Here is an 18,426-nt window from a genome sequence, read left to right on the forward strand (position 1 = left end):
AAAGTTTTCTTTTCCATTCATCCAAAATTTCATATTAATCATTGCAAACATAGTAATGTAATACATTTTAATATTTCCTAGACTAAGGCTTTGTTTCTCAATACTTTAGTATGAAGAACCTTTTGAGAAGCAGAACTTTTAAGCAAACTCTTAGAGAAAATTTATTGTTGCATCCAATTTTTTCTAAAATTGATTTTTAATTTTTATAATCGTAAAATAATATAAAATGTCTTGTATAAAATTATGCATGCTCTTTTTATTCAGTTTTTAAATTATAAGAAAGATGCGTATGAATGTAATGTATTTTCCTCTTTGCTCTATCACTTAAATTTTTTTTTTCTCACATATGTCCTCAAAGGAGACAATTGTGAGGTAAAAGATCCAAGACATGGCCACATTTATAACCTGAAGGCCCTCGCTGTAAATGACACAATAGTGACTGCGGGTGAATACAACTATTACTTCAGGGTTTGTGGGACCCTGTCTTCACATGTGTGCAAGTCAGCAGATAGCTCTAAAAAAGTTTCATCATGTCAAGAAAAGAAGGGTCCTCCAAGTTTCCAGAAAACTGCAGGTAGGGTGCATTTGCTTCTTTTCAGGATAATGTTAAATAGTGAACTTAAGACATGATATTTGAGTTGGATAAATTACTTCGTTTGTGGATTTCATTTGACTTTTTATTCCCCCAAGCAATAACAAAATGTTAAATTGGTTTGACTTTCTGTTTTCTTTAATGTTTTATTAGTGGCTTTTAGAGATTGTGATGTAGTTGTGTATGTAACAGTTGTTTTCCAACATCAAAAGATATTGTATAACAGAAAAATAGGTCCACAAAACTGATGATGTCTGTAACATTTTTGTTCCATAATCTTCCACTTTTGTATCAAAAACAAGAAAGTGTAGTTTAAAATCATTTGTTCACTGACAGCAAGATTATTTACTTCAATTGATTTCTTTGTGGTTGCCTTTTAAATTTTGTCTTCATTTAAATTATTTTAGATATTGTGGGTATTATCTTATTCTGATTCACTTTACATAAATCTGTTTCTCTGATATCCTAATTTATTTCTTATGAGGATGAGGGGAGAGGAGAAGAGAACAAGCATTTATATAGTATCTACTACATTTATATACTCCTAAGTGCTTTTACAAAAATTGCTTCTTGATAATTTGTTTAAACAAAGTAGGAGTGGTACTCAGTTAAAGAGCCAAGAACTGGAGAAACCGTGTTTTTGTGGTTGTCCTTCAAAATTAAGTGAAGAGCATTCTTTTCATTTGTTTTGTTTTGCCACTATAACCAAGAAATACTGAAATGACTGATATGTTTTCAGGGTGGTCATTTATATATTTAAAAAAACAGCATGAAATAATGGTGAGATCACAGTTATTGGATTCAAGAAGATCTGTATTCATATCTATCTTTTGACACTAGCTATGTGATCATATGGAAGGCTAAGTCTTTAATGGATGAATAGTGCATTGTAAACCTTAAAGTACTATATAAAACTAATTTGCAATGATTATTATTACTTAAAAAAGGACTGATTTTCAAGTGCAAGAATAGATTAATGTATTTAATGTGTTTACTTTTCTTGTTTTTCTAATTCTCTCTTAAAATAGGGTTACTTACCCAGAAACTGACTTATGAAAATGGATTAATAAAGATTAATTACACTGGTGGGGACACATGCCATAAAATATATCAGAGATCTACAACCATATTTTTTTATTGTGATCGCATCACTCAGAAGGTGAGTATGTTTAACATAGTAAAAGAGCCCCAGGATGCTATCTAGGCAGTTTGTTCTATTAGAGAGAAGAGAGAAATTGCCTCTAAAAGTAAATTAATTTTTCATTTAGTGTTCTGCCATTTTCTGGTTGTGAGATACCATCATTTTTTTTTCCCCTTCTAACTTCAATTATTGAACTTGGTTTGAACTGTACAAACTAAAGCAAAGCATATCAGAGTTCACTGCATCTTGCTTAGATTTTTGATGAGCATAATCTCATTTTAATTGTCTTCATTTTAAAATGATAACATCCAGTTTTTCATTCTCATAGTGACACATATTTATTTTTAATCTTCTTTAGCCAGTGTTCTTGAAGGAGACTTTAGATTGTTCTTACTTGTTTGAGTGGCGAACCCAATATGCTTGTCCACCTTTTGAGTCCATTGAATGTTCATTCAGGTAAGTTTGTATTTTTATACTTCCGGATCAAAAGATAAAATCATACTTAAATTTATCCCAAAGTTAATTTGTAGCATTTAGACATTTTTAGAGGCTGTCAGGAGTGGTATAGTTAGCTAAATATATTCTTTTCATCATTAGTCTATATTGAGGTGGCTTATAGACATAGAGTTTATATGTCATGATGCCATTTGAATAACTTTGAAAGGTAGTGATGGCATTTTGGTTATGTTTGTCTAGTCAACAGTTCAAATGATCATGTACATCCCATACCACACCTTCTTTCTGCCTCCAATCACTTTTCAACATATTATAATATATTACATATATTATAATATGTTATACTATATCAATATATATATTGTAAAATAATCATGAGATTTTGAGACAACAACACTATTGTTGCTTGTACTAACTGAAGATCCACAGATAGGATGTTTATGGTATTAAGGTAAACTACTAATGTTTGATTTGGCATATGGTGGCAATATTCTTAATTGTGGTTGAATTGAATCTCTATCCTTCAATTTAGAGATCATGAAGGAAACTCCTTTGACCTTTCACCTCTATCACGATACAATGACAACTGGGAAGCAATTACAAGAACTGGTGCCACAGAACGTTACTTCATCAATATCTGCAAATCCCTGGCCCCACAGGCTGGCATTGGTGAGGAAAGGATCACTAATTTAGTTATGACTAGTTAAGAGTTGATGGTCTTCATTATTTTCATCATTATGTTAGGTTAGACCACATTGAGAGAGAATGAAACTTATAAAACTGAGTAATTTTTCTTGCAATAATTGGCAGGTTTGGCCATTTAATAAGATGAATAAAGCATTGTTTGGAAACAAAGGTTTTTATAGTGGCATTTGATGTGTTGTTACTGCTAGATAAAACTAAGGTTCAAATATAATTTATATTGAAGGTGAAATGCTTTATAATCTATTTTATAGCATGGGTGCAGTAGTTAAAGCTGGTAATCTTCTGGTTACTAAGCTAGGAAGGAATAGAGTGTTGAGAAAAACCTGGTTTTGCGTTCTCATCCTTGACAAGGTATCTGGACAGCCTACTGCTTCATTGGAAATCTCAATATTGTACAGTGTCATAGAAAAAAAAAAGAGGAAAAGCCATTCTCTGTGTTATGTTTCAGGATCATGCCCTCCTGATGCAGCTGTCTGCTTGGTGGAGAACTCTAAATATACAACCTTGGGCAGGGTGAGTGATGGTCCTCAGTGGAGTGGTGAAGGCACTTCCATTCTGAAGTATCTCAACGGAGACTTGTGCCCAGATAAGATTCGTAGAAAGATGACAACAATCCTCCTGACATGCAGTGAGAGTCATGTAGTAAGTGCCTTTGCTTTGTTTAATAGCTGCTAACTGTATCTTATTATAAATGGGAATGTCTGAGCTGAAGTAATCAGATAGCCCTTTGCGGGTGGGATAGAGCACTGCCAAAACACTTTATGTAGCACTTTGAGGATAACTTTATACATATGCTTTGGTTCTCATAATCTGGTGAAGTAGATGCTATTATCTCCATTTTGTAGAGGAGGGCATTGAGGTCCAAGATAGGATAAGTGAATAAATAACACAGCTACTAAGTGTTTTGAGGCAAGATCTGAATTTGGCATATTATTCACTAAGCCAGCTAGTAAGCTCACATAGCTTACCATATGATTAAGGTAGCAAAATCAGTGACAAAAATTTTTGCTCAAGAAATATCTACTCTGAATGTTTTTAATTATTTAATCATGCTTGTGTTTAACTCTCATCTTGAATATATTATGCTGCATAGTGTACATACATGTGTAGTGATTCTCTGTCATTCCCTTAATTTGTATCGACAGTTGCCTTTTGCAACTAATTGGTATATGGTACCAAAGAAGTTTTTTTCTGCATAAAACTGCCTTGCAGTACTGTAAAGTACTAAAAAACCCAACTAAACAAGTTAATAAAAAATTAGGTTTTTTTGTTTGTTTGTTTTGTTTTTTAGTACATAACAGATTGTGGGGCAGTTCTATACCTATAGGCTTAAGTAAGCATTGTCCTGGCTGCCTATATGAGATGATAGTTTAGGGATCCAGGAGTCAGACCAGGATGAACTACCCTCTTGGCTATCAAGGTAAAAGGCCTCTGGGAGGCCTTGATATCCTAGAAGACTGAGATAGGAAAAGGCTCTTAATCATGAAGTCTCTCTGTTCTGCTTGAATTGAAATTAGACCTTGTGTAGAAGTGTCATAGTTAGGAATTTTTGGTAGCTAAAAGTCTTCAAAGGTATTGCTCATTTCTGTCCCCTGTATCTAAGTATGGAATCATAAATGTCAACTAAGAAGATTAAGAAAGAGGGAGGAGGAGAGGAAGAATAAGAAGCATACCTTTGGGAGATCACAAAACCCTATCTAATGAGAAATAGAGAAAGAATATACAGAGTCAATAGGATTTTTGACCTCAGAGTAAGTGTACTACAGAAGAGAACCATTTAATTTTCTGTATTAATTTCAATATGCTTTGAAAAGAAAAAGGCACAATAGAAATGTAAGTAAGGAAGATGTTGTGGGAGTTAGGAAGACCTAAGCTGTAATCCTACCTTGAGACTTTTTATTAGCTTTGAAACTTTAGGTAGGCCACTTAATATCTCTCAAGTTTAGTTTTTTCCTCTGTAAAATAGAAATAATAATAAAGTGTAGGATAAAACCCACTTGATAGGGTTATAAATATAAAATGAGATAATATAAAGTATTTTTGCTAATCCTAACTCATTTCTTTCTGGGTTTTGTTTTTGTTTTGTTTTTTATTTTTTGTCTATCAGATTAGAGACACAATGTCTTGTAATTATTACTTGGTCTCTGACAACATCTTAGACACCATAGAACATGGTACACAGCAAGGCAATTAATATTTGTTGTATCTAATCCTACTTGAAAGCTCTCACTCTTGTGACACTGTTTTGTTGCTTGTTTTTTCAAACTTTCATAGCTTCTTTCAAAAGTTAATTCAACCCTAGAGTTTGGTACTTGGCATCTACTTTGTTTTAGGAACAAATTCTTTCTCTATTCTATAATCATGATATAGCACTATTCCTTCTCCCAGAGAGGCATTGAATATGTTTTTCCCCATGTTTAGAGCAATTTGATGCAAGCTGGTATTGTTAGAGCTCATCATAATACTGGACTCTTTCTGTATTTTGCCTATAGGATTCTAAGCCCATGTTTATAAGTGCAGTGGAAGATTGTGACTATACTTTCTCATGGCAAACTTCAGCTGCATGTCCTTTAAAGAGAAATATACAGGATAACTGTCAAGTTACCAATCCTGCTACAGGTAAATCCTCAGAGGGATTCTGTGAGATCTACTTAAGAAGCAGAGGGTGGTGGTGGTGGTAATAGTCCAACTTGAACACATCTGTGTTTTTGTACATGCATCTTTTCTTGAGAATGGTCCAGATCGACTGTTTGGACCAGGAAGAAGAAGACATATGAGTAAGTGCCTAGGCTGTAGTGACACACTTCTATCTTTTCGGGTTCTTGGCTCAGCCCTTTCCCCTTCCTGTTGCTGTATTGGGGGGCCTACCTCTGTTAAGTTCACCTGAAAGGGGGACACAGACTTCTCCACTATGGTTTAAAAGAAAAGAGAACCTTGGAGGTTCTCAAAATGTCCTTATGTTTGGAAACTTGAAGTGCAACAATTGGGAAAATCCAAGAAACTAAAGTTTTAGGGGTATACATTTGGGAATAAACAACACATTTGCAGATTGTGCTTATTGTGTAGCAGTAGGAGGGAGAACATATTTTGAGCCACTTGACTCCAGGAAAATATCAGAACCTTCAGTTAGAAATTCAGGGATTAAGTGACACAACCTAAATAAGTGTTTCTATGTTGTCAGCTAACTTTTTGGTCACAATTTTTTAAAAGTCTTTGCAGTAGAAGAATTTTGATAGATTTTTAAGTTTAGCATCAGTGGCTATTACATATAATGGTGTTCATAAGAATAGAAATCTGCCCTGGAAATATTCTGATTCCCTATCTTTCAAAATGTCTGTTATTTAAGAGACTAAAGTTTTTCCTTTTCTTACAGGTCATCTATTTGATCTAAACTCTTTAAAGAATGACTCTGGCTACTCGGTTTCTTACAGTGAAAAGGGATTCATTTCTATAGGTATTTGTGGAGGGACTAAAAACTGCCCTTCTGGAGTTGGTAAGTGCCAAAATAGGTTTCCTCTTTAAAGTCCTAATGTCTTAAAACATCAAAATCTTTCTGTGCTTCCTGCTCTTTGCTATGAGGGAAACTAGAAAATGAAATATTTTCATTTTGCTATTTTATCATTTTGGTGAAAATTAAATTCTGAACTTAAACATCTGTATATTAAAGAATTTTTTTTTACTCTTTTTCTCTTTCTCTCTCTTTTTTTTTTTTTTTTTTGTATCTCAGTGTGTACAGTGCAAATTGGCATCTGTTTACAATTTGGTGTTTGTCTAGAGACACTGAGAAGTTAAATAAATTTGATAAGAACTTCTAAATTAAGTCAAAGTATGCTTTTAATATTCAGTTATATATACTTGTCTAAATTACTTTTCACAGTAATGAAAGATGCCCAGTGTAAAGTCTAGGTGGAAGAGGAATTCTCTGTAGCAAATACAGTGACTTAGATGTTTTTGAGGGATTACCTTGTATTGATGAAATCAAACTCCACAACATTGCATAGCTTCCTAAATGATATCCTTAGTCACTTAAAAGGGTTTGACATAACTCTTACTCCCCATATATGGAAACCAGATTGAGATTTACATATTGTGTATATGTATTGTACTATATGTATATAGTGAGGGCACACCATTGCAAGAATGTAAGGTAGGTATAGAATGGGAAAAAAAAAGATAGATTGACTTATCTTTGAGGAATGATTCAGGTTTCTCCCTAAAATGAAGAACCATCTTTTAGAAGATGTAAATATTTTTCTTAAGATGCTATTTGAGAATCATGGAATAGCACTTGATAAAAAATTGAAATTGTGGATCACCCAAGACATGAATAGGTAGTTGTGGCATGAGTAGGCTTTGATATTTACCAGTAAAGAATTGCACAAAAAGTGCCATTAAAGATGTCATCAGAAATCTATAATGGGGCTGCAGTCAAATAGTGAGATAAGAGATAATAAAGAGATAATTATTGGGCAACTGATATGCTCCATTGATAATGTCACAATAGAAGATTTAAAAGAAGTTTTTCAGTAATGTTTCTCAGACCCCTTGTGGAGGGAATAAAAGAAGACATGAGGTAAGGTAATAGTTGTACAGTTTAAGAGTTTATAGATAAATTACAATTAATACCATTGGATGGAATGATATTGCAGATCTCTTGATGGAGGTGTGATATACCTTTTGGATAAATGGTAAGTTGATAAGTTGATAAGTTGATACAGTCTTAAATGTACAGCATTATAGTAGGGCTTTTAAAAATAAGTATGAAGTTTAAATATAATCTGGATTTAAGGAATAATTTAGTAAAAAAAAAAAAGGTACCTTGTATTATATTTTTCCTTTCCATTTGTTTCAGGTGTTTGCTTTGGATTGACCAAAATAAATGCTGGAAGTTGGAATAACAGACTAATTTATGTAGATCAAGTCTTACAGCTTATTTATGATGATGGAGCTCCTTGCCCTTCCAAGAATGCCCTAAAGTATAAGAGTGTAATTAGCTTTGTATGTACACACAATTCTGAGACAACCAATAAGCCTGTGTTTGTTTCCTTGGATAAACAGACATGTACTCTTTACTTTTCCTGGCACACCCCACTGGCTTGTGAGAAAAAGGTGAGTCCACTGAAATATTGTTAACTCTGAAAGAGATTTTGCTTTGGCTCTTGGTATCTGTTCTGAATTTCTTGTATCTTATCTTTTATATTACAATTGTATCATTGATATTGAAGGTAACTGAATCTACCCAGATTGTGCTAGGTATAAAACACTTGATGGAAGATATCCAGATAAATATGATGAAATATTTTTTAAAAAATTAGCTCAGCAGTTGTGTTTGTTGTGTAGTTTGCAAGTCATCTGACATAAATATGCATCTTTGTGTCTTTTGAGTATGCTGATATATGACATGACCCAATTTCCTACAATAGGAGGAGTGCTCAGTAAAAAATGGAAGCTCTATTATTGACCTCAGCCCTTTGATTCATCGAACTGGTGGCTATGAAGCTTATAATGAAAATGATGATCTATCTGATACCAAGCCAGATTTCTATATTAACATCTGTCAGGCTATAAATCCCATCCACGGAGTTTCTTGTCCTGCTGGGGCAGCAGTGTGTAAGGTTCCTGTTGATGGTTCTCCTATAGTAAGTATCACATGTGAAAGTTTGAAAAACAATTTTGGCAATAACCTTTATGCAGAGTTTTTCTTTTTTCAAGTAAAGGTTCTTCAAGAAAAAAGAATCTGAAAATAAAACTCGTATTATACATACTGTCTTTTGACATGGAAAGGCTAAGGAACCACATAGTGTGTGTGTTTCATTATCCTTGAATAGAGATTTTTTTATCTCAGAGTTAAAGGAAATGGAAAGTATATTTGCTGACCCTGACTCCTTGGTTGAAGTATAAGACTTGTACAATTCAAAACACTTGTGAAATGCAAATGTTTATTTTTAGTTAAGAATTCTTATTAAAACCTTTTAATAAATTACACAGAAACATCATATGTTTTGATTTTTTATAGTATTGGGCATCTACAGATTTTTAATATTGAGAGCATTTTTAGCAATCATTTTTTGTATTTATGTTTTTGAGAGAATAAATGCCATTGTAAAAGATAGATGTAAAAGGTAGATTCATTTGTGAATTGAATTGAATACTCAATATATCTAAAACTAACTTCTTATCTTCCCCCCCCCCCCCCAAACTTGTACCTCTTTTTTAATTACCTTTTCATTGTCGAAGGCACATCATCCTCCCACTCATATTAATTTATAACCTAGGTACCATCTTCGCCTCCTCACTGTGTCATTTCTGTTACTTTCATAGATCTTTGATGTAGTCTCCCTTCTCTCCCTTGACATAGCCATGCAGGGCAGGTTTTCATCTCTTTACACATGGACTATTATAGTAGGTGCTGTTTTGGGGGACTCTTGCTGCAAGTCTCTGCCCATTCTAATCCATCCTCTAGATAACTTATCAAAATAATCTTTTTAAAACACAGGTCTGGATCTGACCCTGTCTCTCTTTATCTTGTTTGCATAACACACACACACACACACACACACACACACACACACACACACACACACACTCCCCCAACACTCTTCTCTTTCCTCCTGCATTGGTTCTTTGTTACTTGTTCCTTGTTACAGGATCAAATAATCGACTCTTTTCTTGGGTGTTTTAAACTCCTAATTGTAACCTGATACCTTTCTCTGAGACCATATATTAGGAGCTACAAGTCACTGGAGATTCTTTGAGAATGAGATACAAATGGAAATGATTAACAGTTATGATAAAACTTTTTATAATTATCACAATAATGAAATAGCATCATATAACCTCTGTGTGGCAAATATTTTGGTCTTAATTGCATATAAGTTCATAGATGTATTTTTTTTTTTTTGCATTTTATTTTAATACTTAATCAGCTGTTGTTGGAATTCTTACAAGGTGCTAAGTCCCTGGAATTAGATAGAGACAATAATTATCTAATTTAGCATGGTACTTAACAGTTCTCTGATTCACTAATGTACTTAATACTTATTAGAGTTCCACAAGATTCACACCTTTAAGAGAACATACATAAGGAGGAGCCCACTAACACACAAGCCCATTCTTAGAGGCGGAGTCAGATTCATTCCATATTCCACCTTTGTGCTGGCTGGAGATTCGGAGGGAGTTAGAGGCTGAAGCTGGCAGAGGCAAAGAAACCAAGGAGAGAGATAGGCCTCTAGGAAAGCTAACCAGGCCCAAGGAAGGAGACAAGACTTGGAAAGAAACAATAAAGAATTTGGACTTTAACCCCTGGCTGCATTTGGGGTGATCACTCTTAATTGAAACTAAGACTGCCTCCAGAAGCCCCTTAATAAACTTGCTCCCAGAGGAATATTACACTTTAGAGAAGAACATTACAAGCTATCTCTTGAAAAATTGTTTTCCTGAGCTAATTTTTTTTTCTTTTATCTCTTAGGATGTTGGACGTGTCACTGGACCTCCACAACTTAATCGTGCAACTAATGAAATTTATATCACTTTTGATAGTTCTACCCCATGTCCTTTAGATAGAAATGCTAATTATTCCTCAATTATTTTATTTCATTGCAAGAGGGGAATAAATATGGTAAGCAGTTTCTTTTCATGATTTAAATGTTAACATTTTATTTATTCATTTGGCAAAAGCAGGTTTATGAAGTTTATTTATTGTCTAAGGATAATATTCTTCCTTTTATTTAAAAAAGAACCCAATAAAGTCGATCTGTTTTGTATAAATCTAATCCCAGTCATTGGGCTGGGAATCTTCAGACCTGAGAAGTCTGTTAACATTAGCTCTGCAGCTGTTGGGGGCACATTGGAATGGGTACTAGAGCTGAAGTCAGAGAGTCTGGGGGTGTACTGCAATTGGCAGTAACCTAGAAGTACAGTATCTGTAAAATGAAGGTGTTGGAAAAAAGACCTCAGCATTCTCTGCCAGCTCCAGGTCTGATTCTTAGGATGACATTGGCAGGTTATTTAACCTCTCCTCATTTGGAATTGAACTTCCTGATCTCCAAAATCTCTTCCAGTTCCCAGTATTCATGATTCTAAATCAAGGATGGAAGCAATAATTAGTGGGCAATAATGAAGCCTAACAATAAAAATACAAATAACACTTTTTTTTAACATGCAGAAAGTAAGTAGCAGCAGTATATTTTAGAGTATAAAACTAGGAGTTTAATTTTAGCAATATAAGGAAAAATAGATCATGGTGCAATGGTTAGAGCACTGGGTTTGGAATCAGGAAGATGTCTCTTCTTCAGTTAAATAGGGTTTCAGACATTTATCACCTGATGAGCCTGGGCAAGTAATTTAATCCTGTTTGCCTCAGTTTCTTCTTCTGCAAAATGAACTAGAGAAGGAAATGGCAAACCAATGAGGCCACAGAAAATCAGACATGACCAAATAGAAACATAAGGAAATACTTAAGAAAAAAAAGCCCTAAAAAACACAACTCCTATACAATTATTGTGCTGCACAATTTGAGCATTTCCTATCTCAAATAGTCTGCCTATAGAAACTATAGTACTACTTTTCAAGGATATTCTTAGGATTCATGTTTTGGGTGGGGGTTACATTAGACGACCTTTAACATTCCTTCCAACTCCACTTCTGTGATTCTTAAGCCTCTCCATAGCCAATAATAGTCATGGGAAGTAGGTTTTGTTATCCATCTTTTGCCCATGAGGAAAAAGATGCTTAGATAAATTGACTTGTACACAGACATTAAGTTTATGGAATAAATTCCCAATCCCCCAAGGAAGGAAAAAAAAATAGAAGGAACATTCTGATGGCAGAATTAGCAATTACAGTCTTGTGTACTTTCAGGAAAAGGCTATGAACCTACTGATGTATGATGTAGATAGATCTATTGTTTCATCCTTTACACCCATTTTAAACAAGTTTGGCTATTAACTAGGAATTCAGAATGGATTTAGGTAAGACTCTCAGGAAAATTGAAGTGGGGAAGAGTGGTGATAAGGTTGAGCAGTTTATCAAGATTTCTCGACAAAGGTACTGTAAATAATGCCCCCAAAAAGTCCAAAAAAACTTTTAAAAAATTGAAAAACAGAGTAATTTGGGGTCCATTTAAGGTAGGGACAGGTAGCCTCATATACCTCCTGAGGTTCTCAGTATATTTCAACTTAGTTTAAAAACTGATGTTTATAATATTGAATAGTTGAGAAAGTGTTTGATTATATTTAACACATTTTGAAGAGAAACATACAGAATAATATTATAGAAAAAATTTCTATCAAAGAAAAAAATATGAAAAGTTCCTTTATGTAGAACATTATTTCTCTCTCAGTGCTAGGTAAATGAAGCATTATGCTTCATTTAGGATTACACATAGGAAGAGAGTGTACTCAACACCATGGCTAACCTTTGGAGTAGCTAGCTACATGTTGGCAACAAGTCAGTGTTTGCTTGCCTTTGGAAGTCTGGAGACTGACTATTCCATATTTGTGGGGCTTATTTGAAGTATTTTCCCCCTTGTGGTTTCTTTCCTTCCTGAGTGGTATGTACCATGTAGGAGCAATTGAATATAGACCATGTGGAAAAGAAATCTTTAACATCAAACAGAAAATTGACTTTTTGGCCTAAGGAACATATTTCACCCTTTTCGTCTGTTTTAATTGGCTTCGGATTGTAGAAATAATGAATGCATATGTTTTGGCAGAGGTGGTAACTTTAGTTGTACACAGAAGTAAGCTGTTGTGACAACCTCTAACTGTATTTCAAAGCTGTTTTCCTTTTAACCTTCAAAGACTACTTAAAATCTTAATTTCGTGATATGGATTTGCAGAGTTTCTGGGGTAGTATGACATAATGGAAAGCCATTGCTCTCTTAGGATTTGGTGGAACTGGGATAAGTAATTTAGTGCAAGGTAACAGCTTACCTAATTTATAGAATTATTTTGAGAAACTAGTGAAGTTTGTGAAAGCCCTTTCATTTCATAATGCATTGAATAAATATAAAAAATCACTTAAAATATTATTAGTGATTATATCTAGGAGTTATGTAGATAGTTTCAGATAACTGAAAAAACTAGGAATTTTGGGGGCCCTTGTCCTTTGTAATAGTTATGCCTGATTTTCTGGACTTCAGAGAAGACCTCTTCTAGATTGCCTGCAGCCTTGGAAGATTGCTTGTGTCTGGACTCTTTAGAGCCTTTGTTTTCAGTGGCATTTTGCTATTGCTGATATGCCATATAGGTATTCTTGGTACCCTGAAGTACAGGTGTATAGTGTCTTCTGGTAGGTCTTCTCTTTTAACCTTAGGGCCAATTTCAGGATACAGTTAGGATATCTTAATAAGTCAGATGCTACATTTTGTGTCATCTAGAATAATAATGACATTTTAAGAGAATTATAACTTCCTATGAAGTTAAACTTTTCTTTCTTTCTTTTTTTAAAACAGGGATCACCAAAGATGATAAGAACTAGCGGTTGTGATTATGTGTTTGAATGGGAAACTCCAATTGTATGCCCAGATGATATAAAAACCGTGGGCTGTTCAGTGACAGATGAACAGCTACACTATAACTTTAACTTGTCTAGTCTTTCTAAAAGATCAGTTAAGGTAATATTTAATTTTTAGCACAACTAGCTATGTGTGTGTGTGTGTGTATCTATCTATGCATGTGCATTATGAACTCAAATATTTTTTGAAAGAGCTAAAATTCTACTATAAAATGCTTTGAGAATTTTAAGTGTCCTCTGTACTATAATGTATTTAGTATTTTTAAACAAATAAGTCACTATAGGAGCAAAACTTCTTGTTGTTTTTTTTGCTCCAGAGCTGGAATACTGTTAAATAATTCTGTGCTTGTGAAGATGGAGGCTAATCTTGATGTAGGGTCTATGGGAGTCAAGCTACTACAAAGGTGTTAAGATTTTGATGAATAAAGCCAATTTCTTGCCCTTTTTAAATATAAGAACCAATGATAGGTATTCATTTGATGTATAATTAAGTATATCTGTTAAATTGTAATATACTATCCTCAAATTACTGGTCAGCTTTTTTGAAATATGTGTATTTATGTGTAAATTAGTGTAACTATGTGTGATTATAAAATTTTAATTGTTCATTAGACACTATATATAATTAATGTCATGTGTGGAATATTTCAAATGTTAGCCAGTAGTTTAATATGTTAAAATTTTTGACTTTGACTTTTTGACTAATTTGCTAAAAAAAGATTAAATAGATAATAATCAGTTCACCAGAAAGTGAGGTTACAGGTAAGGAAGGGAATCCAACTTCATTGAAGTATCTATGCCTGTACAAACTGTACTTTGTAAGCCCTGCTGTGGTTTGCCAGTATCACTGATATTTAGGTTGTGGTGATATCTTCCAAGTGATGTATCTGCTTAGTGGGAGCCTTGAGTGTTGTGATCAAGTCCAGTTTGCAAAATTATAACTTTAAGATCAACTTTTGGAACAGAATTCTACCTTTCTTTGAGGTCTGAATGTGTGTGCATAGCCTTCTACCCACTATTGCTCAGAAGCCTCAGTTAGGTATAATGGAACTTAGAAGGTGGAATAATCTTAGCAAGTATGTGAAAGGGTAAAAGAGATAATTTGAGTAGCAGACTTAAGGCTTTGGTTATGGATAGTCAGGCCTGCTTGTGTATGAAGCCTAGGGCATTAGACTGGAAACAGAGCAAAGGAAAGGAGGAGAAATCAGAGACCCTAAATAAATAGAGATTCTTCATAGACTTCCTAGAGTGGGATGGTTGATTAGACTAAGGGCATGTGAGTGGCAGTGACATATCTATATAAACTTTTAGCAGGAAGAAAGAAAGGTGTGAACTTAGCAAAACTGTGACAAAAGTGAGAAGTTTGTACATGTTAAACAGTTCAAAATATGTGGCCTTATTTAAAGACAGATTATTGAATAGTAAAGTACAAATAACTGATGATTTATATTCATAATAATCCATGAAGTATTATTTGTCCATCTAGGTAACTCATGGACCCCATACTTACAACGTGGGTGTGTGTTCTGCAGCAAATAGTGATCCTCAAGGGAGCTGTAAAGATGGAGGGGTGTGCTTGCTCTCAGGTAGTAAGGCCTCTTCCTTTGGACGACTAGCATCAATGAGTTTAGATTATAGACATCAAGACGAAACAGTCATTTTAAAATATCTAAATGGTGATCAATGTCCTCCAGGTGAGTCATTATGATTTAGGTATATTATATCTTAAATATGAATTTTGGGAATTACTAGAAAAACTGGGAGCTTAAAACACCAGACACAGAAACCTATTGAAATCTTTGCCTTGAAATTGGAAGACAGAACGTATAATTCCGTGGAATAGTCATAATTAGTATAGGCATTTAAAAATCATTTCAATAGTTCTATATCCTGAGGAATGTTTTATATTTAATGACCATGGCTTGTAATTATCATTGTCTGAGTCAGTGAATTATCTAATGGGTGGTTACATTATTAATTCCTGCTTTATATTCTAATCCATACCTAATCCTTTGGCATGGGCAATGTACAACTTGTATGATATGTGGTACTTATTTTCAGAAACTGAACAAGGTGATCCCTGCGTCTTTCCTTTCATATATCATGGAAAGAGCTATGATAATTGTATTAGAGAAGATAAATCAAAACTTTGGTGTGCTACAACAGAAGATTATGACAGAGATCAAAAATGGGGATATTGCAGATTTTGTAAGTAGCAGTGTTGGCTATAACTATGAAAGAACACTAGTGATCTTCACACACGCAACACACACACACACACACACACACACACACACACACACACTCTCTGAAATTTTGTCTTAATTCAAGTTGTTACAGGTGAGGCCTTTTACAGTCATTATGAGAATAATTTCTGTAATGAATTCTCTATGCTTTTTTGATTTAATATTTTATTTTCTCCCCCAATTACATGTAAAAATTTTTTTGGCATTCATTTTTAAAAGAATTTTTGAATTCCAAATTCTTTCCCTCCCCTTTTTCCCCCTTCTCCCCATTGAGAAGGCAAGCAATTTGATAGAGGTTATAAATTTTTATATATTTGTGCAAAAATCTGTTCTTGGTGCCATTAAATCTACTAAGAAGAATTAAATAATAAAGTTAAATAATCCAAGATTACATGATGAGAAGTAGGGAGACTTTATTTCCATGGCATTTTAATGACATAGACTTTTGTGTCTTTATGATTTAAAGAAGATAGATTCTGAATTTTGTCTTGAATTTTAGTTGTTTTTTAAAATCAGGAAAGCCCAAATATAATCTGTTTCTTTAACATTGTTTTCCATAGCAAATAGCTATCGATCATCTACTATCATATTCAGCTGTGATGAAAATATTGACATTGGGACACCGAAAGTCTTCAGTGAGACCCATGGATGTGAGGTGACTTTTGAATGGAAAACAAAAGTTGTCTGTCCCCCAAAGAAGATGGATTGTAAATTCATCCAGAAACATAAAACCTATGACCTACGGCTGCTTTCTTCTCTAACTGGGTCCTGGTTGTTTGTTCATGATGGTACCTCGTGAGTAGAAGTTTCTGTTTAACATCTGCCAGATAATAGTAGTGAGAGAGTGTTAGGTGGACTTTAAAAACTTTTGATCCGGAATTCATTAATTGGTAATACAGCATCTTTCTTCTCTCTCCCTTTCCTCCCCCCAGTTTAAACTGTCATTTTAGTCTCTTTGGGTTTAAGTAACTTCAGATATATCAAATATTTGTCATTTAATGTGTGCAAAGCACTGTGCTATCTCTTGGCTGCACATAGTACTTGAGTTAAAGTTTCTGCTCCTTATATTATTGGGAATAAATACTGCTTAAATTAATGGGGGAGCTGTTCTATTAGGTAGAATATGAACCATTGCCCTCAAATGAAAGTCAGCAATTTTGAGTCATCCGGAGGGTATTGTTTAAATTTATTGAAGGTGTTTTAGTTTTTATTCTCTGCTAGGGTGTCAGGTTGTCTTTCAAATTGTGTGTGTGTGTGTGTGTGTGTGAGAGAGAGAGAGAGAGAGAGAGAGAGAGAGAGAGAGAGAACTAGCACGTGCGCCAGAGAGGGAGACACACAGACAGAGAAAGTTAGTTATATGATGTCCTAATATCTACTTCCTGAACTTTTTTCTTTAAAAAAAGTTTGAATCTTAATTGATTTTTCTGAATAACTTTCATTTATAATGAATTTATAATATAAATTTATAAAAATTTATATTTTTAATAAGAACTTTAGTTTTTGAAAATTTAGAAGAGTAACATTTTTAAACATTTCTCAGTGCATTAGAATAGAGCATTAATGTCTTTTGGAATAATCATAGTGCGTTTTCCCCAATGTTCTTCTCCTGTTGATTTCTAGGTACTATATTAACTTGTGTCAAAGCATATATAAAGGACCCTCTGGCTGCCCTGAAAGGGCTAGCATTTGCAAAAAAAGTATAACTGGTACTGTCCAGGTTTTGGGACTTGTTCATACGCAGAAGCTAGATGTGACAGGTAATGCTATTGTATCCGTATAGTGATTGATTAAAGTTACAGTCCTTTTTCTTTGGAAAATGAGAATGCATTCTCTTTAGTGTGACTTGGGTCTATGAACGATTTGATGAATTGCTTCTAAAAGTTGTACACTTAATGCTTCTACACTTTGACTCTGAATAATCCCTATGCACATCAAATAAGCCTCTGTTGACTTTTAGCCCATTTCGGTGACTGATCCAATCTGGCCCCGTGTTCAAGGTTTAGTAGCCCCAAGTATCTTGAAATCTGACTTTGGCCAGATGTGGTGAGAGCCAAAATTGTTCCATAAGTGGCATATATGATGTACTGTTTATCTGAAATCCATATTGTTATTATTTGCTTAACTGGATATATGCTAGTATGAGATGTAAAAGTCTTAAAACTGTTTCTGCAAATATATACTTGTTTTAGCAATTTAGAAAATTGCCCAGAAACCTGCTGAATATTTATTTAAAGATATATTTTTGAAATTTGTTTTAGTTTATTCAATTTGATTACTTCATAACTTCTGTAATTTTTATCTGTATAAAAACTTCTTCCACCAATGCAGATTATAACCTTTCTAACTTTCTTTCTTTTTTTTTTTTTTTTTTTTGATAACTTTTTATTGATAGAACCCATGCCAGGGTAATTTTTTACAACATTATCCCTTGCATTCACTTCTGTTCCGATTTTTCCCCTCCCTCCCTCCACCCCCTCCCCCAGATGGCCCCCTTTACATGTTGAATAGGTTACAGTATATCCTGGATACAATATACGTGTGCAGAACCGAACAGTTTTCTTGTTGCACAGGGAGAATTGAATTCAGAAGGTATAAATAACCCGGAAAGAAAAACAAAAATGCAAGCAGTTTATATTCATCTCCCAGTGTTCTTTCTTTGGGTGTAGCTGCTTCTGCCCATCTTTGATCAATTGAAACTGAATTAGCTTTCTTTATCAAAGAGATCCACTTCCATCAGAATACACCCTCAAACAGTATCATTGTTGAGGTAT

The 18,426-nt window shown here is 34.1% G+C and overlaps 1 protein-coding gene across 1 annotated transcript in view; it reads left to right on the forward strand.

The window, feature by feature from the left end:
• Nucleotides 1-18,426, forward strand: part of IGF2R (insulin like growth factor 2 receptor) — a 149,450-nt gene that overhangs the window by 107,836 nt on the left and 23,188 nt on the right. Inside the window, exons 27-41 of the mRNA XM_051998050.1 lie at nt 359-574; nt 1,621-1,751; nt 2,092-2,189; nt 2,722-2,858; nt 3,343-3,536; nt 5,387-5,513; nt 6,268-6,387; nt 7,747-8,003; nt 8,318-8,533; nt 10,363-10,512; nt 13,348-13,509; nt 14,896-15,103; nt 15,471-15,617; nt 16,216-16,450; nt 17,276-17,412. Of these exons, the coding sequence (XP_051854010.1) occupies nt 359-574; nt 1,621-1,751; nt 2,092-2,189; nt 2,722-2,858; nt 3,343-3,536; nt 5,387-5,513; nt 6,268-6,387; nt 7,747-8,003; nt 8,318-8,533; nt 10,363-10,512; nt 13,348-13,509; nt 14,896-15,103; nt 15,471-15,617; nt 16,216-16,450; nt 17,276-17,412 (2,535 nt within the window). The remainder of the gene's footprint in view (nt 1-358; nt 575-1,620; nt 1,752-2,091; nt 2,190-2,721; nt 2,859-3,342; nt 3,537-5,386; nt 5,514-6,267; nt 6,388-7,746; nt 8,004-8,317; nt 8,534-10,362; nt 10,513-13,347; nt 13,510-14,895; nt 15,104-15,470; nt 15,618-16,215; nt 16,451-17,275; nt 17,413-18,426) is intronic.

This window comes from Antechinus flavipes, chromosome 4 (assembly GCF_016432865.1).
Source record: "Antechinus flavipes isolate AdamAnt ecotype Samford, QLD, Australia chromosome 4, AdamAnt_v2, whole genome shotgun sequence".
Classification (NCBI taxonomy): Eukaryota; Metazoa; Chordata; class Mammalia; order Dasyuromorphia; family Dasyuridae; genus Antechinus; species Antechinus flavipes.